General features: G+C 42.7%; 1 protein-coding gene across 2 annotated transcripts; it reads right to left on the bottom strand.

The window, feature by feature from the left end:
- Positions 1-4,283: 4,283 nt before the first annotated feature.
- Positions 4,284-23,765, bottom strand: serpini1 (serpin peptidase inhibitor, clade I (neuroserpin), member 1). Of its 2 annotated transcripts, XM_075473699.1 has the most exons (8): positions 12,944-13,232; positions 11,735-11,965; positions 11,336-11,530; positions 9,633-9,837; positions 8,796-8,893; positions 6,269-6,355; positions 6,089-6,178; positions 4,284-5,230 (listed from the first exon to the last, which is right to left on the bottom strand). In XM_075473699.1, exons 1-8 carry the CDS (start codon positions 13,215-13,217, stop codon positions 5,154-5,156), a joined length of 1,257 nt encoding a protein of 418 aa, XP_075329814.1. In that variant the 5' UTR covers positions 13,218-13,232; the 3' UTR covers positions 4,284-5,153. The 2 variants fall into 2 exon arrangements, with proteins under 2 accessions (XP_075329814.1, XP_075329813.1); XM_075473698.1 differs by lacking the exons at positions 4,284-5,230; positions 6,089-6,178 and adding an exon at positions 23,674-23,765 and having other exon boundaries at positions 6,195-6,355; positions 12,944-13,238.
- Between the last annotated feature and the right edge of the window lie 619 nt (positions 23,766-24,384).

The following is a 24,384-nucleotide window of genomic DNA, read 5'->3' as shown; positions in this document are numbered from 1 at the left end:
AAAGAAAGAAGAAGTTCAAACCATATCTGCCATCCGTCATCATGGGCAATGTAAGATCGTTAGCTAACAAGTTGGATGAACTTCTAGCCTTGACAAGGACTCAGCAAGAATATCGGGAATGTAGCATTATGTGTTTTACTGAGACATGGCTGCAGGATCATATCCCCGACTCCAGCGTCTCTCTGCCGGGCTTCCTGACTGTACGAGCAGATCGAGATTTAAAGAGTAGCAGGAAAAGGAAAGGGGGTGGATTGGCAGTGCTTGTCAACAACAGATGGTGTCACCCAGGACATGTTACTGTGAAGAGTCGTCTCTGCAGTCCTGACATTGAACTATTGGCAGTAAGTTTTCGTCCATATTATTTGCCAAGAGAGTTCACCAGTGTTGTTTTGGTGGCTGTTTACATTCCACCCTCAGCTGTTGCCGACACTGCATGTGATGTCATCAGTTCCGTTGTTGCTAAGATACAGACACAACACCCCAATTCTTTTGTGGCAATATCTGGTGATTTTAATCATGCCTCACTCTCTGCTACACTGCCAACTTTTCAACAGTTTGTCAGCTGCTCTACCAGAGAAAACAAGACATTGGATTTGTTTTACACAAATGTCAAGGATTCATACATTTCCAAATCAAGACCTCCCCTGGGTAAATCAGATCACAACCTTGTTTTTCTCTGTTCAGCATATAAACCCCTTGTCCAGAGACTACCTGTCACAAAAAAGACTGTTAGAAAGTGGTCACATGAAGCTGAAGAAGCCTTACAGGGTTGTTTTGATGCAACCGATTGGATTTCTCTTTGTAAGCCACATGGAGAGGACATTAATGCCATGACTGAGTGTGTGACTGACTATATAAACTTCTGTGTGGACAACACCATCCCCACCAGAACAGTGAGATGCTTCCCTAATAACAAACCCTGGATCACCAGTGAGCTAAAGGAACTATTGAACAAGAAAAAAGGAGCCTTTAGGGAGCGAGACAGGGAGTTACTGAGGAGTATACAGAGGCAGCTCAAAGTCAAGATCAGAGAGAGCAAGGAGGTGTATAGAAAGAAGCTTGAGAGTAAACTGGAGAGGAACAATATCAGAGATGTGTGGTCAGGAATGAAGAAGATCACAGGCCTCAAACAGAGGGAGGATCGGATGGATGGAAGTCTGGACAGAGCAAATGAGCTGAACACATTCTTCAACAGGTTCAGTTCAGGAACAAGCTCACCATCCTCCCCTCCTGTTCCCAGCCAAAGAGACATCCCATCCTCCTCTGACCCACAGCTTTCCTGTAACATCTCCACCTCCACCTCAGTCATGGATTCTTCTGCTTCCACTAGTTTGTCTTCAACCCAATCAGGAGATGCTGCTGTCCCCTTTGCCTCCCCCTCCCACTTTTCTGTTTCTAGAAGTCAGGTGAAGAGGCAGTTGGAGAGACTGAACCGGAACAAGGCTGCAGGTCCAGATGGTGTCAGCCCCCGAGTCCTGAAGGCCTGTGCAGAGCAGCTCTGTGGGATTCTGCAACACCTTTTCAACCTTAGCTTGACCCAAGAGAAGGTACCACTGTTGTGGAAGACATCCTGTCTGGTTCCGGTACCAAAGAAAACTCACCCTTCAGACATCAATGACTACAGACCTGTTGCCCTGACATCCCACATCATGAAGGTCCTGGAGAGACTCCTGTTGACCCACCTGTGTAAGCAAACCAGCACATATCAGGACCCCCTGCAGTTTGCTTATCGCCATGGAGTTGGAGTTGAAGACGCTATCATACACCTGCTTCAACAAACCCACTGTCATCTGGACAAAGCAGGCAGCACTGTGAAGATCATGTTCTTTGATTTCTCCAGTGTATTTAACACAATACAGCCTGATCTGCTTCGTCTGAAACTCCAGAAGACTCAGGTGGAGGCCTCAACAATCACCTGGATTAATGACTACCTGACAAACAGAACACAGTTTGTCAGACTGAAGAATTGTGTGTCTAACCAGGTGATCAGCAGCACAGGAGCACCACAGGGGACTGTACTCTCACCAGTCCTTTTCACTCTGTACACTTCAGACTTCCAGTACAAGTCAGACTCCTGTCATCTACAGAAATATTCAGATGACTCTGCAGTTGTCGGGTGTATCAGAGATGGACAAGAAGCTGAGTACAGAGAGCTGGTGGACCGCTTTGTGGCATGGTGTGGGAACAATCATCTTATTTTGAATGTTAACAAAACAAAGGAGATGATTGTAGATTTCAGGAGAAACAGGGTCAGATCAAACCCTGTTTCCATCATGGGAGAAGAAGTGGAGGTGGTTGAGGAATATAAATACCTTGGTGTTCACCTGGACAACAGACTGGACTGGAGACACAACAGTGAAGCAATCTACAAGAAAGGACAGAGCAGACTGTACTTCTTGAGGAAGCTAAGGTCCTTCAAGGTTTGCAACAAGATGTTGCAGATATTCTACAAGTCTGTTGTTGAGAGCGTCATTTCCTCTTGCGTCATCTGTTGGGGCAGCAGCATCAGAACCAGGGACCTAAAAAGACTCAACAACCTGATAAAGAAGGCTGGTTCTGTTCTGGGGACGACTGTGGAACCTCTGGAGACAATAATGCAAAGAAGGATTTTGCATAAAATCAAGAGAATTATGGACAACCCTGAACATCCTCTCCATGAGACTGTTATCGGAAAACAGAGTCTCTTCAGTCAAAGGCTTCTTCAGTTTGGATGCAAAACGGACCGCCACAGGAAATCTTTCCTGCCCACAGCCATCAGCATCTAAAATAACTCCTTGATTTAATTGAGCTACATCAACATTTAATTTCCCTCTGGGATAAATAAAGTATTTTTTAATTTGAATTTGAATTGAATTGAATTGAATTGAATTTGAATTGAATTTATCTTACTTTTAATGATAAAAAATAAAACGTTTGGGCATAGAAAACTCACCTGTTCCTTCGATACTGACAGAAGCAGTCCCATTGCTACTGACTCCTGGCTCTGCTTCTGACACTAAATCCCATTTTAAAAATGGTCATAATTCTCAGCACGAATCTCCCCTTTTTACAAAGCATTCTGATCAATTCAGGTCAATTTCATTAATGTAGTGCTGAATCATCTAGCATCTCAGGGCACTTTTCATATAGAGCAGGTCTACACCATACTTTTCATGATATTAATTCTAATACTATTCACTCAATGAGTAATCCTACCTGCCCACTCTCCGTTTTAGTGAAAAAGTTGCCTATTTTTGCATATTTAGCTGCGTCTGTTTCCGGAGCTTTCCTCTTTTTAATTCTGGCCTTTTCCGCGCCCCCCTTGTTCTTTCTACTTTCCATATTTCAAACACCACTGACCGAGTGCACCGTTTAACGTCAGGATGTGTCTGCAAAAAAACGAGAGCTGTCAGTGAAGGCGGGGGCGGCCCAGGGACAGCGCTTGCCGGCCCCAAAAAGAAAAGAGAACACCGGCCCTTACGGCCCCAACATCAGACCGGCCCACCGGGAATTGTCCTGGTCCTCCCGATTAGCCACTCCGGGCCTGGAGTTATGCGTGTAATGTGATGTACAGCTGCACCAAAAAGTGCATATAAATATGCTGTTTTGGAAGGTGGTTGTGTGCTACATTTTGAGAGTTTTTTTTTAGTGTATTAGCCCACACTTAAAGCTACAGAATACGTGTGCAGCAATTTCAAAGAAAGTGACAAAATCAGATGAAGCTGTTGCAGTGTGTGAAATGTGTATGTGTTATTTATCAGTACCATCACATCTAAATCAACCTCCTGAATCTGGTGCATGGCAGTTCTCATGCAGAGTTGAGATCATTGTTTGTCCATCAGTTGCAAAGTGATGCATCCATTTAGCTTAAAAAGTACAATTCATCATTCACGCTGCGGGCGTCCTTTGTTCGTGGTTATAGAGTGCGGTGTATCCATGCCTAAAGAAGGTTGGTGACTTGTTTCCTGTTGAGCATGTGTGTTGTGTGAGCTATTTACTCCAACAATCCTTGGCAGGACACTGTCTACCCTGGGACAACGAGTTCCAGTTTAACAGACAACTTCTGCCGTGCTGCCGTCTTTTTATTATTCAGGAAACGAAGGCTTCAGAACTAAAAACCTTCCATGTTTATCATTCACAGAGTACTGCTTCTAAAGAAACCCAGTGCAAACTTAGCAGATGTCGTGAAAGTTGTGGCAGCAGTTACGAAGCTTTTAAATGACTGATAATCATGTTGTTTATAGCCAAAGAGCGCTGCAGCACCCTTGAACTGCACAAAAACACTCTTTACACACACAGAAGGATACTGTATATATATTTTTTTAATGGGAACACATTCATGTTTTTATTGAATAGAATAATCAATACAGCTGGTGTTACTGTTCCTCCCTGTATGTGCATTCACAACAGTGCAGCAGATCTTTTTTCCAGAGCTCCTGCAAGCTCTGCTCCATCTCTATGGCAACCTGCCCTAGTTCTGCAGTCCCCTCTGCTCACCTGTAAGATGCCCAACTGGACCTTAATTAACCACTCAGATGTGATAAGGCATAATAAGTCATCAGCAGTTAAGCCATGTGCCTACAGCGTAAAAATGTCTCAATTCTCTCAACAACACATATATTACTAAGATTTATTGTGTTGAGAGCAAACTGCTTGCACAGGTTTAATCTGCAATAAATACTCCGCATAGATATGTATATATAGAACACAATGCCAAATGTACAGGGGTGTAATTAAAGTCTGGAACTTACAGTGCACGTATATTATATTCGGAGCTGAAAGTGTAACTATTTTTGAACAGGACCTACTTTGTGTGCTGAATGTGTGGGTGTAAGGGAGTAAGAAGCTGCTGAACTTAAAGGGGTTGTGTGTGGATTGCATACCGTGTGTTCCTCTTGCTCGTACAAAGTGAACTTTCTGAGAGAATATTTACAACTTCCTCCATCGGCATGTATGTGTCCAAGAATTTAAAGCTTCCAGTATAAAAACACAGTCACATCATATGTTTTATGTCACGTTTCAGTATATAATATATCATATAATTATAGGGTAATATCTTTTTTACTTTTTTGTCATAAAGAGTATAAAACACAGCTGAAGATGGTGACAAAGAATAGGTAGCATTTATGACGTCATGATCTGATTGGCTGAGACGGAGCGACCTCGCTATCTGTTTACATGGAGTCAAAGTCTTGGTCGCTCGGCTCAACGACTTCGGGGGTCATGACTCTGCCCATGAAGAGGATGGAGCCTGGAAGGAGAGGACACACACACACACAGGCACACATAGGCATTATTAAATGCAATCATACGAGACTACTGGGATGAGATGCTGTACATATAAGTTATATAAATGTACATATAATCAGAGTACAGAGATCTCAGAGGTTTGCATGGAAACTTGTTACATGTGTTGGACAATAGTTGCCTAAAACGAGCTAAGACTGAGAACTATGTTGTACAGAATTGTGGAGTTGAATTATTAAACCATGAAACAGTTCTTCATAGATTTTTCTGTTCTAAATTTTTAAAGGCTACAACCAAAGTGGAGTTGGTTTTTAAAACAAGCAAATAACACTGTGATGTTATAAACAGGTCTACTACAATGCTTTGCCCCTCGCACTACATAACCATGCCAACTGGCTAACTGCTCTGCTTTCATCCCAGTAGTGCATCTTCCCTGAATGCCAGCTCTGACAGAACTTGGTCAATTTACATTGCGGAGGAAGAAAACGACGCGTCCCAGCTGAATCCTTGGCAGGACAAACACGCCATGAGAATGTAAACTGAACAACTTAACAGTGTCGGTCACTTAATCCACAGCGGGAAGGTGACCAAAGCATTTAATATTTGCAATGTGTTTGTAATTTCAGATCTAAGCAGTTTGCCTTGGCTGAAATTAACTCTACTGTTTGCCTCATAGTGCGATTAATTTAAGCTGATCTGACATCTGTTAATCAGCATCTAAGGCCAGAGAGCGCTGCTTACTCTTTAGGATTTTTCAACCGAATCTTCTATATGTGATTGTTTTAGCCAATTTTCAGTGAAGCAAAATAAAAACAACCAAATATGTCTTTACTTTCATGTTAACATGCACACACACCCTTACCTGTCCTTCTGTTTCTGATGACAAAGAAGAATGGGTGATCTGCCATGACCTGTGGGTACAGTACCAGAGTCCTGGTCAGGGCGATCATCCCTAACAGAGGAAAAGGAGATTAGTTGAAAAGTCATCGGTGTGCCGCAAATTTCAGAAACAGTTGAAGCAAAAAAAAAGAGAATGGTGTACCTGACCCAACAGCTCCTTCTGCCCCCTCCTCTGTCACTTCCAGGTAAGCCTTCTGCACTGCCTTCCCAATGTACAGGTCCTTACCATCTGGACAAAACACAGGAATGCACGCAGCGCATCAGATTGTCTTTATAATGTACATAAAAATATGGGAGTATGTCCAGCTAAAGGAGGAGAGCATGCTGGCCTAGAGTGCTAATAAGTAAAAAAAAAAATAATCAGCACTGCCAACCAGACAGTCACATCAATCACATAAATAAGCACAGTTTTAAGATATGATGTCCACAATTATTTCCCCCATGATTAAAAGCATTTCAAGCTGCCCCGCTTATCTACCTGCCTGCAAGAGCAGACTGCGTCCTTTGAGAACATGTTCGGTGTTTTAGCATTCACAAGATGTCCCCAAGTCCTGTTCACAGTGTGTTTCATAAGGTAACGCTAGCTCCATCTGATAAAAACACGCTGATTTCAACTGCACTATCAATGTAAAACAGGTATTACTATAATAATCATTTCCAATGGTTGTTTTTAACAGTTTAGGTATACTTCATTTTATATATTCAGGCATGCAAACTGGTAAGGGGTGAAAAAGGTGACAAGGGTACACGGACACACGGCACGCGCGGAAAAGCGGAAACATGAGACGCATTAAGTTGTAAATTATACAAAATATATATTATGTCCCATTTGCATTAAGTAGAGAACAGCTGTGCAGCATAAAAGATGAATTTATAGGTACAGTAGGCCTATCAATTGCATTTACTGTACTATTATGTGTTTGATATATAACATCACAGGTCTTCAAAAACATTTAACTGTAGTATCATACATTTAATTACATTAAATTTAACGAAAAAGTTAGTCCCATGGTCCTTAAATGGATACTACAAGTATGTAGGATTAAAAGTTTAATTAATTACTGCCCCAAGACAGCCTATGCTTAGTAATAGCCTGAACGATAACTCTCCCGACCACTTTCGCGGTCCGCTGTCATTAAACCATTAAAGTGAACGTTTGGCATGCCGAGCCAAACGAGCTCCACGGGAAAAACTTATATCAGCAATTCACTTGACGTACCGCCAGAGACAAATTTGTATCGACAGCTGGCACTCTAACATGAAAAACATTCTCGCGGCAAGCTTAGTTAAACGGCATTTTTTCATGACAGTGTAAGTTTTGAGACATGCATGCCACGAGCACTACGTAATCCTACATTGTGCCCCTTTTAACTTCGATTGATGGTGCATCATACTGGATGAACACGAGTGCACCTGTAGGCTGTCATCATCAACGGGGGTGTGGGCGAACAGCGAGGGGATGGGGGTCGCACTCTCAAATACGACCTGTGGCAGAGCTCTCCGGACTCTGCATTGATAAACTCACGACGAATGAAACGACCTCCTCAAATGGGCAAAATGTTCCCTTTCCGTGATTATCGGAGGGTATTATAAAGGGGCATACCTCGTTAAAAAGCCAAGTCCGGCGACAATTAAGGTCTCCATTGACGTAGGCTAAAAGTATTAGCAAAGCCCTGAACTTGTGTGGAAGGCGCTAGTTAGCCACTCTACAGTTACCTCGAGTAGCACTAACACAAACAGCGTTCTGTGAGGCGGTGAAATATCGAGGAATTGTAGACTATTTCAAGTCTGTTATCAAGACATTTAGCTGACACTTGTATTAAAGACACTATTAAAAGCACATTAATTGATCTAACGACACAATTCGTTATGAAGACTATTTCAGGACATCAGTCAAATTGTAGCATTTTAGCGTCAAAGTTAACAACTGTAAACATTAATCCCTACCTGTCCTTGTCGCAATTTCCACCGTGTGGGGTCGGGGTGGGGGTGGGGGGGTGGGGGTGAATAGGGGTTCGCCCTCCTCACTTCTGATTGGTGATAGTGCTTCTCTCACACGCCACTCTTGTCAGTCATTTGTTGTCACGAGAAGAGAGCGGCGGTGATAGGTCTAGTGTTGTTTTGAGGTTCACAGTTCCACTCGCTAGTTGACATGCTCACCCCCCCCCTCCCCCCCATTTTTTTTTCTCCTCGGATCTACGCGATTCAGAAGAATGACCCATTTTGATTTCAAAACGGCGAATTTCGCCGAAAGGTGGCAAGTTTGCATGCCTGTATATTAGTTGATACACATCAATCATGTGTAATTAGGCTTTTTTTCTTTTAATCAGATGCCATTATCTCAACACATTTATGTCTCTACGGTATTCCTCTGACTCTGTGTATATAGGTGTCTCTCTTTGCATCTATTTTTAATGAATGATGTGACAGCTCTGTGCTGCCCACACAGAGCCAGTTACCTTGGTTACCTTAGAAAGCACTGAAGGCTACTTCTTGCTGCCAAGATGGAGATGAAATGTTGTTCTAAGGCTTTTTAGGAGTTTTTTCTTTTGCTATTTTTAGCTCTGTTTTTAGTTTTATTATAACAGTTGACTGAACCGATATGCGCAGTGAAGTAAATGAGTGTGCGTGTGAGGTGTGTGTGTGTGTGTGTGTGTGTTATGCATCACCTGTCATTGCAGAGAGATCAGCTTCATTGGTAAAGATCTTCTTAATTCCCAGCCCCTGCAGATTGCTCCTCAGATCAATTTTCTGCTCTACCTTAAACCTGTACGTAAAGCATGTTGCAATCACATTGCTGGTGTAATAGTTCTTGCAATGGAGTCAAAAAGCTATTTTAGAAAGCAGCATGTATTTATAGAAGTTGAACCATCCAATAATTTAGATTTGATGGGTGTATACGGTCTAATGCAATAATGTGTCTGGTTCTAATTATTTATCTTCATCAGGAAAATGGGATTCTTGAGATTTCTAATCTATACAAATGGCGATGTGTACACAAAACTAGCTCATTATTTCATCAAAATAAAGAAAGACTTGTATAAACACTTTAGTCATCCAAAGGAGCAGGAACTGAAACAGACACTACAGGTCAAAACAGGGGCAGTGATGGTCGATCAAAACAGTTGTAGCCATGAAGCTGCTTCAGTTATATCACAAATTCCTTGAAATACATTCAGAGAGACCAGCTCCCTCAGACTCAAGTGGTTTTGGACCTGATTCCACACAGAGGAAGCAGCATTTTTAAAACTCTTCTTTTTTTTTTTTTTTAATTCTGAAAGATCATGTAGGATCTTAGACGTAATTTTGGAGTCTTTGGGAGGTCAAAGCAAGCCATCCAACTCGAGCCTCTGAGGGATTTAGTTTTTAGTGCATGCCGGCTAACATGCTTGCATTTGTTGCCATAATCCAGCATGTATGTGTGGTATTCACTGATTGCTGAAAACGATGCATAAAAGGACCAATTTCCAAAACGTTTCCACATTTTTGCGCGTGTCATCTCTCACCTCGGGAGGTATACTTCCACCTTCTGTCGTTTGACATTGTTAGCCCACTCCTCCAGCAGTGGTGCTTTGATGATGGGCTCGAGGGAAGCCAGCGGCACCTCCTGCCGAGGCAGGACGATCAACATGGACATGTCGTCTCCCTCGTAGGGCATCTCCAATACCTGGTACACGCCGCCAGCCTCCTGTGAGCCATCGCTGAACTCGCCTGATTTAGAGAAGGCACACACGGTTGCACTGTAAGATGGGAAGCCATGAGCAGACACTTGTGAACTTTGCTGTGGGGGAACTTCTGCTAACAGTGGCATGTTGTGACTCATTGATTGGCTGTATTGATTACAGTGTGAGGCCATTTTTTCCAATGCTTTAATTAAATAGCTCTCACGGTTAACTTCAAAGGATTTGGTTACAATTTGTGGGAAATTCATTGCGTAAATACCGCACTTTATGTAGCTGGCAAAATTCAGCCAGACAGGAAAGGGCGATGTGTTTGAGTGTGTAAATGCAGTGCAGGCAATAATGTGGTGCTTTCAAAGCCTTGAGGTGGATCTCTCAACAACAAAAGAACAAAAAAAAAAAAAAACTTGATTCTGAAATACAAACGCAAGATTGTCACACTTAGATCTTTTAAGGCGTGAGATGGAGACTGTTAAGAGCACAGCCGGCTTTCTTCTGAAATGGCTTAAAAGGGAAGAATTTACAGCAAAAACACTGATCGTCCCTCATTAACTTGCGCTCTGGGTAGCGTTTATTGATGCAAAGTGAAGCAGCCGCGCAGCAGAGGACTGGATGTAGCATTCCAAAAGCATTTCACTTAACCAATGTGATTGTGCTGGAAGATGAGAAAGTAAACGCAGCCTTCTCCCCAAGGACCTGTCCCTGTTTTGCAGCTCTAAAAACACGAACCCGCACGCACCATGCTCTCCACACAAAAACACACGTCTCCCTGATCCACAGTGCGGCGCATGTGCAGGTGTACGCAAATATACACGTGTGCAATGTTAACACAGACATACTGATGGACCCAGAATAACTGAAACACACAGTCTTTAGCAGCAGTGACTAGGATTTAGATAAACCTACCATAATACATTTATCAAGATTAGACACAAAACTAACTAAATTCAACATAATCAAGACAAATCGATGCACTTAGCAGTGTGTACGCTGTTGTTAATTAAATGGAAAGGTGTTGAAATGATTTAGAAATTCAAGGGTTGAAAAAAATGTGGCATTTCTCCAGATTATTGAAAATGAATCAACAAAAACGGCAGAAATATGGCTGTAATACTCTACAAGCAGACGGATCAGAAAAGGAGAGATGTTAGAATGAAAAATAAGTAAATAAGCTGTTTAAATCAAATACATTTCAATAGTTGCCCCATTTTCTGTCCCACTGTGTTAGTAAAAATCTCATGTAATGCGGTAGCTCACAACCCCACACACAGGCCGTCGCGAACAAAACAGCTTTCCAAAACAGAATTAAAAAGACAATCAAGACTTTTTTTCAAATGAGGAGAATTTGACTGCCGTACCAGAGCTGACTGAGCAGAAAAGAGGAGGCTTTCCCGGGCATAACACTCCGAATATGAATACTTTAGATCTAAGATTAACATCTCAAATAACCTCGGAAAAAACCAAGCGCTCCAGATAAAAAGCCTCTGCTGCGATCCTTCAAATGCACACTCACACAGGCGCACGCTTACCGTAGTAAAAGTCTCCTTGCTGATACATCATGAGGGTTTGAACTTCAGAGCCGTCATCTCTGCTGAAGGAAAAGGTCCTGGTATTCTCTGGCCTGAACTGGTTTTTCCAGGAGCCCCGGAAATAGATGGCGTTCACTAGAGTCAGGCGGGTCACGCTGCTGAAGTCCTCGGCTGACAGCAGCGCACGGATTTTACCTGCACGAAGCGATTTGTAGAGCGCATTAGGGTCCACATTTAGTTTCACTGCCCCTAGTTTAGCTCCACTTTTGAAGTTAAAATTAAGGGTGATGACAGATTTGTTCATTTAAATGACAACGGGACCAAACAAGCACTGACGTATCTCAAAGTTTCATGTGATTTTAAAGGAGACGCAGGCAGCATCCTCTCCCTCTAACTCACTCTCGGTGTGGTTCTCCACCCAGTTGTTGATCTGCTCAGCAACTGCGGACGAATCGCTGAAGTCCACCGTTTCCACTTCAGCTCGAAAGTATTTCTTTATCATGTGCAGAAACTCTGGGTTGAAGGTGACGCCTTCCTGCAGGAAGAGGCTGTTAGCAAATCGGATCACGTAGTGGGTATCGTCGTCCGAAAGAGCCGTTGTCAGGTTCTGGAGCAAAGAGAACTCTACGCCTGGAGAACAGAGGCAGACGCACACATTCTGTGAGTGTGTATAAAGAAATCATGCAAATATTTTCAAATCCATGCATTGTTTTTTTAACAGAGATGAAAAGAACATTTTTCAGTCATACCAAACCAAATTATATAAACTTAGAATGACAAGTTATGTTTTTTTCTCTATATTCTTCAAATGTTAGTGCCCAAATGTATTAGCTTATAAAGTAAGTATAGTATAAAGTAACTAATAATAGTTTAAAAAAGTACAATACTTCTTTTTACATGGAAAGAATATCAGAAATATGACTGATTGAGCACCGAGCATTTACATCACTATCTAAATACCCAAAGTCATTAGAAAATAAACAGCAAAATGGAGTGAGGAAATTCAAAGGGACCGTAAAAACAGCACAGGAAATGATGGAATATGGTAATCTGTCAAACTGCATTTTAAAATCAGTCAAAGTGAATTCTGCTGAGACTCAAGAGCATCTATTGATGTAAAGCTTAAGTAAAATTAAATTAAAAACGTGCATCTTTGTGATCATATCATATGAGTCCTTTTGGAACCGATAAAATGACCTAAAGGGGTACTTGCCCTTTTTTGAAATATGACTCTCTTACGACGGCTGGATGAACATGACAAATAAATGACGGCCTTAAGACTTTAAGTACCAAAATTTTTCATTAACCATCTGGATAATTTTTTAATAAGATCGCTCAAGTCCATCCTTTTGGTAATACAGACCTTCTGCTAAACATGACCATAAGCCTTTCAAACGATGGAAAACTACAAACCTTTTACAGCTGTGTTGGATGGGTGTAGTGCTCCTGAGAGGGGACAGTAAAGTGACCCTTATGCCTGTCTGTAAAATGTTATTATTATCAATGAATTTTGTTCAAATCAATTCAAGACTTTTTCAATTTCCCCCTTTATACCCTCACCACTGACTGTTGTGCTTGTGAACCTGTGTTTATGAGTGTTTCTCACACCTGGCAGCAGGTGGCTGAATCCCACAGCCTGTCGTATCTCCTTCAGCGAAGCCCCCCTTGCTCCCAGCTCCACCATGCCCAGGGCAACAGCCACGCTCAGCGGGGAAAAAATGATGTTTTCCTGACCCCCCGCTGCCTGCAGCTGGTGGTACAGTCTGACAGAGAACTCTGATGTAGTGTCCTCTGGAATGTCCGCCGCCCGGCAACCGTAGCCCGGCAACAGAATGGAGAGGAGGAGGAGGAGCAGCGGGGACAAAACGTCCAGGATCAACATCGCAGCACAGACCTAAGAGAGCTGAGTGAAAGAGGATTTAATGCAGGGATAGAAGAAGAAGAATAGGGTCATACAGTATGAGGTAAGAAGATTGAGAGGAGGCGTTAGGCATGAAGGAAAAGGAGAGAAAACGAGGAGGGAGTGGAAAAATAGGAAGATGGATGGGTGGATTAGGCAAAGGGTTCAGGGAAAGGAGTGATTTGGAGGGATAAGCAGCCAAAGAGATGTGGACGGAGGAGTAAACAAACAGATGGAGGGAGGATGTGATGAGAGCAAATGATTTGTAAGGGACAGAGCCGTATGTAGAGAGACGAGAAGGTAGAGACAACAGGATAGCAGAGGGGAGGGAAGGGGAGAGAAAGAGATAAAGGCAAAGAAGATTATTGTGTAAGGTAGAAACAGATGAAGGATGAGAGGATTTTGTAGGAGATAGAAAGTATGACAGAGAGAGAGCAGCGATGCGGGATGATAAAAGGAAAGAAACGGAAGATATGGGTCAATCACTTTGCCAATTTAAACTGTTAAGGCAAAAAAGCTTGTTGAATAAACGTAACACGCATACTTACATTTCGATATGTGGTGTGTGTGTGTGTGTGTGTTGACACCTTTCTGTGTGAATAGCTGAGACTGTCTTTCTGTACAGAAACCCTCTTCCATCCTTCCCCTCATCTTTTCCAAGCCATCACAGCTCTCACCACATTTTCTGTCCCCTTTTTTAGGCATCAACGCCAGCATCCTCATCCCTTTTCCTGTCTCCACACTTTCCTAACTCCTGGGTCTCTTTACCTCCCTACACTTACAAAGAACGTATACACGCTGCACCCTGTCTCTGGCGCTGTTGTTGCCAAGCAACATTGTTTTCTGCTGTCCAAACAGAAGAAGAGAGTCAGTGAAATATGGCAAAAAGATGGAGAAAGATACGGAGTACAGACACAGTGATAAAGAGATAACACAGACATTTATTCTGCTGTTTGTTTCTCTGCTCTGCTGCTGGAAACGTAGCCTGTGAAAAAGGATCCAATTAGCAGTCCCACGCAGGGCTGGAATCTGCTGGCTAATGCTGTATGTGTGAGACGGCAGGTGACTGTACTGTCAACAAGATAAACAATGGGTAACAGCCAGGAAATTAGCGCCCCGTCCTGTCCTTTCCCCTGCTCCGCTCTGGCGTGTGACAAACAATTTCCCCTCCCAAACTGACCCAGTCCAACCCACAGTGTTGCAGCGGACACATCATTTTCAAATCAGCAACATTTTTCCTATCGTCAGCAAAACCCATGACAGGACCATTCATTAAGAAGCATTGTGTGTTTATCCAAAGCCAGATACAGATCATCCCTGAGTGCCACAGACCTCCATGGTTCTCCAAAACCAATTAAAAAACACTTCAGGGTTTTACCCTGTTGGACTGGGCGATTGCTTTATTTGGACTCCATCCACAATACACCGTACTCCTGGTTAACAACCTCCCTCGTGTAGCATGTGACTGAAAATAGTGGCAAAGAATTGGTACACTTGTGTTTCCACATCCTTTTCAAAGACACCCGCTTGTTTGTCTTCCATCTACGAATATCGTGGCTGCTTCTGATAATCCGATAAAACTGCCAGCAGGATTTCGTCAGCCCCACGAGAAAAAGTGTACACTTTAAAAAGTCAAATAGACAGTAGACTGCACTGCTTGTTCCTTGGTGTGCTCACTTAGCTGTCTGAAAAATTGCCTTGTGATCACATCTCCGCTTGTGTACTCAAAAGACAATTAACTTACCTAAGTACCACTGCAAATATATGACTTCCACCGTGGTATTTCCAACAATCGGTTGATCTCACCAACTTGTAACGCGCCAAAGTCTGATAAAGATGTGTCCCACAGCTCTCTGAATGATTAAAACCCATCAAGGAACCACCTCGTTGTAATAGATTAGCATGTTTCTTCAGTGATATCAACAGGGGCTCTGCTGTTCATACATCACTGCTGCTGTTAAAGCGGCAGCGGAAAACAGTTCCCTCCTAGTTCTGATTTATGGAGGGGAAAAAAAATAATGAATGTGCCAAACAAATATATAAAAAAAAAAATCAATTAAAGAACAAACTATTTAGTAAAAATGAACGAGGCTGAGAGACACACCGATGAATTAATGAATGATTTTGGTAGTGTGAAAAAAACCCATTACAGAATGACTCCAGTCTAACCCTTCAATTATTTCATTTATCATGGGAGGTATTGAAGGGGTTCTTTTGAGTAGGGCAATTAATAATCAAATTGGCAGGCAGTATGCTGTGGTGGGGCACATCTTTGCGTAGATTGAAACAACGCAATTAAATTATTCCAATGACACACATCTTAGGTAATGCCTTCAGTCACGCAGGTTCACCTGTTCCCACATTTCTTGCTGTTAGTTGATTGTTCATTACACAGAAAGGGGAGAAATATCCAGAGGGAGAGAGGAGGGGGCAGCTGGCACAGATGTAAATGCAGGTAATGTTTCTGACCTTCTGAGCTGTGGGAGCTGAACTTTTCAGAGACAGTCGCTCCTGTTTTCTGTAAGGAAATATCCAGCAATGCAGCTGAGCCAGAGACAGCCTGGAGTGTAGCTGCGTGTGTGTGTGTGTGTGTGTGTGTGTGAGTGGATAACCATGGGTGGCTGGCTTTTACTTGTAATGGTGACACCGTTCTGACCTTTTGGAGTTGTGGTGCGCTGACTGTAGGAGGGTCCCACCTTGCAGGCTTGGCCCTTGATGACTATTAGCACTATTTTGGCTCTGGTCTACTCAGGTGGGTTTCCCAGCATAAGCGATAAAGACCTTCCAGCTAAGCGGAGAAAACTAACATCTCTCGCGAGTAAAAGGACGGAGTATGTCAGAAGATATTCTGTGGTTAAAGTTACAAGAGCATGATCCTGACAATTTGATTCATTCCATGCAATTAAACTCACTGGCCTTTAAAAGTGGCTTTTAATCTCTCTGTGTAATCCTAATTCTCCGACAGAATAGATCGGGAGTTGACATTTCGACAATCAAAACATGACGTCAACCAAACCCGCAGCACGCACATAATCCCTACTGCCATTTAAACTCGACACCTAGAGACAGCATGCCTCGGAAGCCAGGGGAATTTACTAAACATGAACATCCTCATTCATGCTTCAAGTCAACAGGTACACACAAACACCCACTCGCACTTTAAGGCTTCCACACTGACGTTGCCAGGGCAACATCAAATGATGAGCATTTTTTCATTTAGCCAAGCTGACAGAGAGACCCCCCCCCCTTACAGTAAATCTTACTCCTTCCACAAAAAGAAGATGAACTCTTTTCTTATATCATGTTTACTCAGTGTTTTCTGTCTCCAGTTACCTCTCTTTTGTCACTTAATGCCCTCTTCCGAAAAATAAATAAACAGATGAAAAAACATCTGACATCGACTCATGATCAAGGCTGCACCAGAAATTTTGCAAAAACAAGACAAACCTGCCACCTGCAACTCCTCTTGTCTCTGGAAGTGAGGAGACCCTGACAGGATCTCCCTCTTCAGACCAACTCATAAAACACTTTCTGGCTTCGGCTCTCCCTTCCAAACGTGCTGAGGCTTTGACGAATTATGAGAAAATGCTAAAATCCCATTTCAGCACGGCCTTTTTCTCTGGGGAAAAAAACAAAAACGCCCATGTACATGTGTGGCCTAGAAAAACCTTGAATTTCTGCAGCGGGTGCTCTTTATAAAATGACAGTAATCTTGGCAAAAATTCACTGTGAATATGTTTAACTTCTAAAGGGCTCTGCAGTACGGAGATAATGGATTCTGATTATCATTCATGAGTTATCTTTAGAGGTGCCACAAGGGAGCCGCTTTTAATTTGAACTTGAACTGAGTCAAATCCAAGAAGACACACGCGTACTCGCACTAAAAATGATTAAACATACATAAAACCTGCATCGTCAATCTTAAATCACTCCAGTCTCTGTGAGCGCTGTTATGCCTTTCTGCATTTCTCTGTCCTTTGCCAAGAACTGGAAGAATCTCCGGGTGGTGCACAGCCATTACTGTTTTCATTAGCGAGACTTCTATCATTCCAAAACCTCTGTCACGATGCTCGTCGGCAAATCTAGGTAGAGCACAGTAAAATGCTGCCAATTTGACTTCAGACTTCTGTTTGTCATCTTCTGCTCAACCACCTCGTGCGGAGGACACCGCAGCAGAATAGAAAATTTACCTAAGGCGGCTGCAATAAAGTCCAAAGCAGTTTAGAGCCTTTAACTCCACTGCAGTCAAAGGAGAAAGGAAGCGCTAAGCTCCTGTGGTGGGTGGGGACTTCCATTACACAGCACAATAAAGTGGATCCAATTCATCAATCGGGCTGTCTGCGCTACCGACACCCCCACCTTACACCAACCGGAGCACACAGGGAGCGAAACGCAGCGAAATAGCAAGGAGTATTTCATCTAGGAATAAATTCTGGTGAAATAATGTGTGCAGTGTCGGTTTAACTGCATTGCAATTTTGTTAGTGCCCACGACAATTATTACACACTGTCATCTTCCCTGCAACACACTGATGTGCTTCACCTCTCTGGAGCTATCGACACCTGAGCGCCCAGGAAGGAATAATTCGGGACGGGGGATGAGACGATTCTGTGAAACGAAATATCAATAAAAGGTCCTCATACAGGTTTAAGAGGACAATGATTAGGTTATTCTGAATACATTTTTTTTTTTTTAAAAAACAGAAAAAACGAAAAGGAAGAAATCGGCTGCTTCTTTTTTGAGCTAACCAAGAGCTGCGTCTCAGATTCTAGAGGCCCCAGTTAGCATGTTAAATGTTAAAGTTCTTGACAGCACAGTTAGAAAAGGGCCGAACAAGTATGGCTTGTTTGGTTTGGCTGACAGAAGAAAGCCTGTTCTCTCTGAAAGGAACATGGCAGAACAGCTGCAAAGTTCCATCTAAATAAACCAAAAGATGACTGTACAACACAGACGAGACCAAAGTGGACATTTTGATCCAAAAGTGGACTTTTGTTTAGCCAAACAAAAGAAAGACCAGTTTCTTCTATAAATATACCGAAAAATGAAAATGTAACTAGGACATAAAGTTTAGGTTTTTTTTTCTGCTCTTAGGCTCCCACTAAAGTTGTGGGACGTAACACTACTGTTATAAAACAAATCTTCGTGTGAGCCTTGGACCTGTACAGCCATACACATTCGTTTGTTGTCAGGGTGATGAGGCCACAAAGATGCTATCAGAAACTGTCATTCAAACGTAACACATAACGGTGTGATGCAGGGATGGTAAAGTTGTGAACTGCGGTATCTCAGCCTCCGGGCGCTTAAAGTTTCAGGCCCAGAAATGTGCATAAGGAAGATCGGTGTACCTCAAAAAGAGTCTGAGGCCCACAGTTTTAGGGTTCACAAACTTCTCTGGTGTTGCTTTGAGTGTTACATTCATGACCGTTGCACGTGTCTTTTCCAGATGGCAACATTTTGACTTTTGTTTCCGGTAAAACAACAAGTTTTCTTTTACTTTTGGAATCACATCAGATTGGTTATAAGCTTTCCCTGAATAAGTTGCAGTGAGTTTCAATTTCCAGCACAAAACTTTATCACTAACTTAATAACATTTTAGTTAAGGTCCAACAGGTTCCATGAAGAGCCGATAATAACACTGGATGTAAAAGCAAGCTCAAACGTCAGCATGAGATCATTAACAGCTTTTACATGGACGTCAACTTATGAAAAGGATCTCATAGTCAGTCAAGAAACCAGCACAAGATGCAAAATGTGCAGTTGGGGAAGAAAGGAAACCTGATTAATTCAAGAGGTTCAGGTTCTTGCTGGGAATTTGCAAGAACAACCATAATTCAAAGACCAAAAAACTGAGCTGATTGTACTTATTTACCACGTCTGAGGGATTGTTGGACTATTTTCCTAAACAGTCAAAAACAAGAGCTTTGCCTAAACCGTTCTCTATTAGCACTTTTCTATTGTTAGAATCAACCCCAACAGTTTACACCTATTCCAGTGGCAGGCAGCCTTTCTGCGGCCAATCCCCAGACGAGCGCCTTAACTTATTCAGCTCATTGTTAGAAAATGACAATATGCTATGGAACCTGAGAATGAGGTCCCAGGATGGTCATTGTGCACTCCACGGAGGACAGGCCATGCTTAACATCCACTGTATCAATCGCTGCAACACCCAGAGGGAGAAACACAACAAAAAAAGTGGAAATTTTGCATAAGAAAAGACACAGACAATAACAAGTATAGTCCAATAGACGGACACACAGAGCAGGAGATACCAGTTTTGACTCAGAGCCACTGATATCGAACAACTCCCTTGCATAGCATGGCAAGATGGTTGATTGCCTCCCACACTCTGCCAAAGCAAACTAAACAGTGTCTCTATTCTCTCTCTATATATATATATACACTGTATATCAGACAAAAAAAAAAACAGATACACACACTAACAGCTCAGGTGCTGTGGGAGCGCTGTTGGGAGCTTTGAGATGTAATTGGATCAGTCCGTATTTGGGGGTCAGTGGGAAAAGTGAAAAGACTAAAGGTTTTTTTAAACAGACTTAAGACCGAGACGACACTGGAGTGCAAGCTAGGTCACTACTCATGGGGGAAATATGTGTGTGTGTGTGTGTGTGTGTGTGTGTGTGTTTGTCTGTATTGTTTGAGGGTAACAGAGGGAAGAAAGCGAGACCTGGAAGGTGATCCTGAGTAGGAATCCAAGTGAGGAGGCTGAAATGCAGGGAGAAGAGAGGTAGTAGGGTGATAATATTTCACTGTTATTGTTTTGCTTGCTTCAGGCTGTAGAGGGAGTTACACAAACTGAATTGTGGGAGAAAATTTAAAAAAAAAAATTGTGTTAGGAGCCGTTTGACTGCAGAAGAGAAGTCTGAGCAAGAGAAAAAGATGAGTATGGACCTTTAGGCACGTCATGGAAGAAGAAGAACAAGTGGAACGGGTGTATTCATGATGGACGCACTCTGCTGCACCTGTAGACTGTGTAGGGAACAGTCTACAGACTGTGTAGGGAACAGGCTGTAGACTGTGTAGGGAACAGTCTACAGACAGTGTAGGGAACAGTCTGTAGACTGTGTAGGGAACAGGCTGTAGACTGTGTAGGGAACAGTCTGCAGACTGTGTAGGGAACAGTCTACAGGCTGTGTAGGGAACAGTCTACAGACTGTGTAGGGAACAGTCTACATACTGTGTAGGGAACAGTCTACAGACTGTGTAGGGAACAGTCTACATACTGTGTAGGGAACAGTCTACATACTGTGTAGGGAACAGTCTACATACTGTGTAGGGAACAGTCTGCAGACTGTGTAGGGAACAGTCTACAGACTGTGTAGGGAACAGTCTACAGGCTGTGTAGGGAACAGTCTACATACTGTGTAGGGAACAGTCTGCAGACTGTGTAGGGAACAGTCCACAGGCTGTGTAGGGAACAGTCTACATACTGTGTAGGGAACAGTCTGCAGACTGTGTAGGGAACAGTCTACAGACTGTGTAGGGAACAGTCTACATACTGTGTAGGGAACAGTCTACAGGCTGTGTAGGGAACAGTCTACAGACTGTGTAGGGAACAGTCTACATACTGTGTAGGGAACAGTCTACAGGCTGTGTAGGGAACAGTCTACAGACTGTGTAGGGAACAGTCTGCAGACTGTGTAGGGAACAGTCTACAGACTGTGTAGGGAACAGTCTACATACTGTGTAGGGAACAGTCTGCAGACTGTGTAGGGAACAGTCTACAGGCTGTGTAGGGAACAGTCTACAGACTGTGTAGGGAACAGTCTACAGGCTGTGTAGGGAACAGTCTACAGGCTGTGTAGGGAACAGTCTACAGACTGTGTAGGGAACAGTCTACATACTGTGTAGGGAACAGTCTACAGGCTGTGTAGGGAACAGGCTGTAGACTGTGTAGGGAACAGTCTACAGGCTGTGTAGGGAACAGTCTACATACTGTGTAGGGAACAGTCTACAGGCTGTGTAGGGAACAGTCTACATACTGTGTAGGGAACAGTCTACATACTGTGTAGGGAACAGTCTACATGCTGTGTAGGGAACAGTCTACATGCTGTGTAGGGAACAGTCTACAGGCTGTGTAGGGAACAGTCTACAGGCTGTGTAGGGAACAGTCTACAGGTTGCAAAGAGTCCCTACTTTAACAGAAAGCACTGACTTGGTTTTGGACTCGGCACCTGGAAAAGAAAGCAGTGCCTGTGTTTTACACACGGATTGCATTACAAAAACACCTCCACTGCCACTCTCATCTTCTCCACCCTATCCGCAGTCCCCCTTTCAAAGTCAACTGTCAATCAATGTATCGATTCCAGGGTGCATGCGGATGTGTACAAGTCTGTGTATTACATTCTAAATTTGTGTGAATTTGAGAGATGTTTTGCAGGGAAGTGTACTACCCACAATTTTACGATACCCCCTCTTTATCCTGCTACAGGTTACAGGGGTCTTGTGTGTATCCCAGCAAATAATAGGCGCAAGGCGGCGTACACCCCTGACAGGATGCCATGACAGGGCTAACATACACTTTCCAATTAAGCTAACATGAATCTCTTTAGACGAAAGGAGAAAAATCACACAGGCACAGGGACAATATGCAGTCCTGCAGCAGAGGCCCTGCGGCGGTTTTGAGAGACGATGAAAACTAATTAATTCGTGTCTACTGTTTCAATATTACTATTTTCAAACCTTAAAAGTTATCTCAATTCATGACTTTGTGGATAATATTCTCAGTTATATTTCTTTTTTTTCATTACATTTTTATATCTGATGCTTCCTTCAGCTTTCCTTTCTTTCTTTCCGCAAACTGACCTTATTCTCCCTGAATTTCTCTGCTCTCTCATCCTATCTGGCCAAGTATGGACTAATCCCCCTGTGTCTTTGCTGCAGCACAGTGTACTGAGGACAAACCTGCTGCTTATAAATGCAGGTGTTGTACCTCACTGTGTTAGTTTAGTTGAAAATAAAGCCAAAAAGGCAAGAGACATGTAGTTTATCTCAATTTCTTTTCTTTTCTTTTCTTTCCTTTTTTTTTTTAAACCACATATTGTGGGTTCTTGTCTGTAAAAATCATTTCTGGTATAAGAAGAGAGGTTTTTCCCTCCCTAATTGTCACAGCAGAATAACTGACAGAAACACATCAACAGTCCAGCACATACACACACACATACACACAGGTTTGGGAGGCGATCACAGCTCCTCAAGTGTGCGGCGCGTTGAAACCCAGGCGGCTGCTTCTCTTTTCCCTGTTCGTTTGGGTTCGCTTGGATGATTTGAAAGACATTTAATTATTGAAATGCAATTAATGCAGCTCTCTGTGGGAATAGGCAGAAGACACACACACACACACGCACACACACCTACACACACAAGCACTCAGACCGTAGGCAGGCAGGGAGCAAACAGCAGGCTATCAGCAGAGATTAAGTAGAGATTCAGATGCATATGCGATGAATTCATTGGGATTATGACTTAAAAGGGGTACTCTTTCCTCCTGAATATGAAATGGCAACTATGGAGCTAAATGAGGATTTCAATGGCCATTATCTAAGTGGGCTGATAAACAGATAAGGGGTGGATTAAACCCGTGAGATATGAGAAAGAGGGACACAGCAATGTGTGCTGCATGTTGAGCATGAAATCGCGTAAAACCATTTAACTAAAAGAGGGAAAAAAAAAAGCATACTGCATTTTTGGTGCAGAATGATCTCAATACAAATGGGAGTATGTGATTAGATTGTCTGTATTTCTTAAATATACACTTTAATATATGCCATCTGAATCCTGGGATCTTTTGGGCTACAACAACAACAACAACAACAACAAAGAAAATTCCTGAGAGCCACAAAGAAACACACGCACATATAAAGACCTGCATGAATAACAAGTGGTGTGAGAATGTATTTCTGTGTGTATATGTGGGGTGGGGATAAGGTAGGAGCGGGCTACTACAATCTGCCTCCTTAGTTCACACACGTTCACTCAATGCGCCTTTGCCTGCATTTCAAGGACAAGAGCCAAATCGCAACGACTAAGCCGATTTCAGTGAAAAACAACGACAAGAAAAGCAGTGTAATTGCGACATAACTCAAATACACAGCCAGTTTAAATGAGTGGGTTAACCCACATATTGAAATTTTAATATGCTTGCCATTGTGCGTCTCCACTTGCCCGCGTATTAAAAGCCCACACGTGTTGATTACAGCATTGTGCCCCCCCCCCTAAATAAATTTCATTAAGAGCAACATCACACCTACTCATTCCTACACCTTCATCAAGAGTAATTCTATGGAACAACTCAGATAGGCTGTGATATTTGTTCTTGTCTAACAGAAGCTAAAATGTTGTTTTTCAGCAATGTCATTTGGACAAAACAGTACCGGCAGTCCAACTGGACCACCATGAAGATAATGAATAAAACAGCTCTTACCGATATAGGGTGTAAGGTAGGGTGGATGGAGAGATGAATAAGTGCGGTTCCTCTCTGCTGCTCCCATCCGCAGCTCACTGCTTGTTAATTTGCCGCAGACCCCGCCCCCCTTCACACCGATTGGTCCAATTAAACTCAGCCAAAGAGTTCAGATGCGTACCAAAATAAGTCCCTGTTTCCCGTTTCCTGGTCGTATTCTGTCACTATCAAACCTATGTTGCCCTATAGTGCCAAAGAGACCTAAATATTATCTTGGTGAGCGTATTTTAGCCTCGCAAAGGGAGGCTGGTCTTTAGTTTAGAAGTTCGGCTCGATTTCCTTTCTTTTTATTCACATTCCTTTATGGAATTAACAGCTGTTGTTATGTTCAGTTATTGTACAATGCAAATATTCCCCAAATACTGCACTTTACATTTTGCTCTAATTTCTATGAAAAAAAGAAAGTTACAGTAGACCATAAACGGTATAATGTAAACTCTAAATGTAGTTCGTTCTTTAAGCCAGTAGCTTATTTGTTATTTCAGCACTGAACATGTTTTCCGTACGTTTATTTTTCTGTTGTGTGCTAAAACGATTAGCAAAATGCTAGCGGTTGCACCTGTCAACAAAACCATTACAGAGTTGGAAAACACGTTCACCACACATAGATTTGTACTCTATTCTGCTGGCCATTGCTTTTGTAAAACATGAAGGAAAGGTAGAGAAGGAACT

Source organism: Odontesthes bonariensis, chromosome 9 (assembly GCF_027942865.1).
Source record: "Odontesthes bonariensis isolate fOdoBon6 chromosome 9, fOdoBon6.hap1, whole genome shotgun sequence".
In the NCBI taxonomy this organism is placed as follows: Eukaryota; Metazoa; Chordata; class Actinopteri; order Atheriniformes; family Atherinopsidae; genus Odontesthes; species Odontesthes bonariensis.
The sequence above is the reverse complement of the archived record's forward strand: the minus strand, read 5'-3'. Positions and strand labels throughout refer to the sequence as shown.

Excerpts from the sequence above, each read along its gene's own strand:
- serpini1 (XM_075473699.1), bottom strand. The coding sequence starts at position 13,217 with ATGTTGATCCTGGACGTTTTGTCCCCGCTGCTCCTCCTCCTCCTCTCC. Across the intron at positions 11,966-12,943 it reads ATTCAGCCACCTGCTGCCAG|GCGTAGAGTTCTCTTTGCTC; the intron begins GTGTGAGAAACA and ends TCTGTTCTCCAG. Across the intron at positions 8,894-9,632 it reads GTGGAAGTATACCTCCCGAG|GTTTAAGGTAGAGCAGAAAA; the intron begins GTGAGAGATGAC and ends CTTTACGTACAG.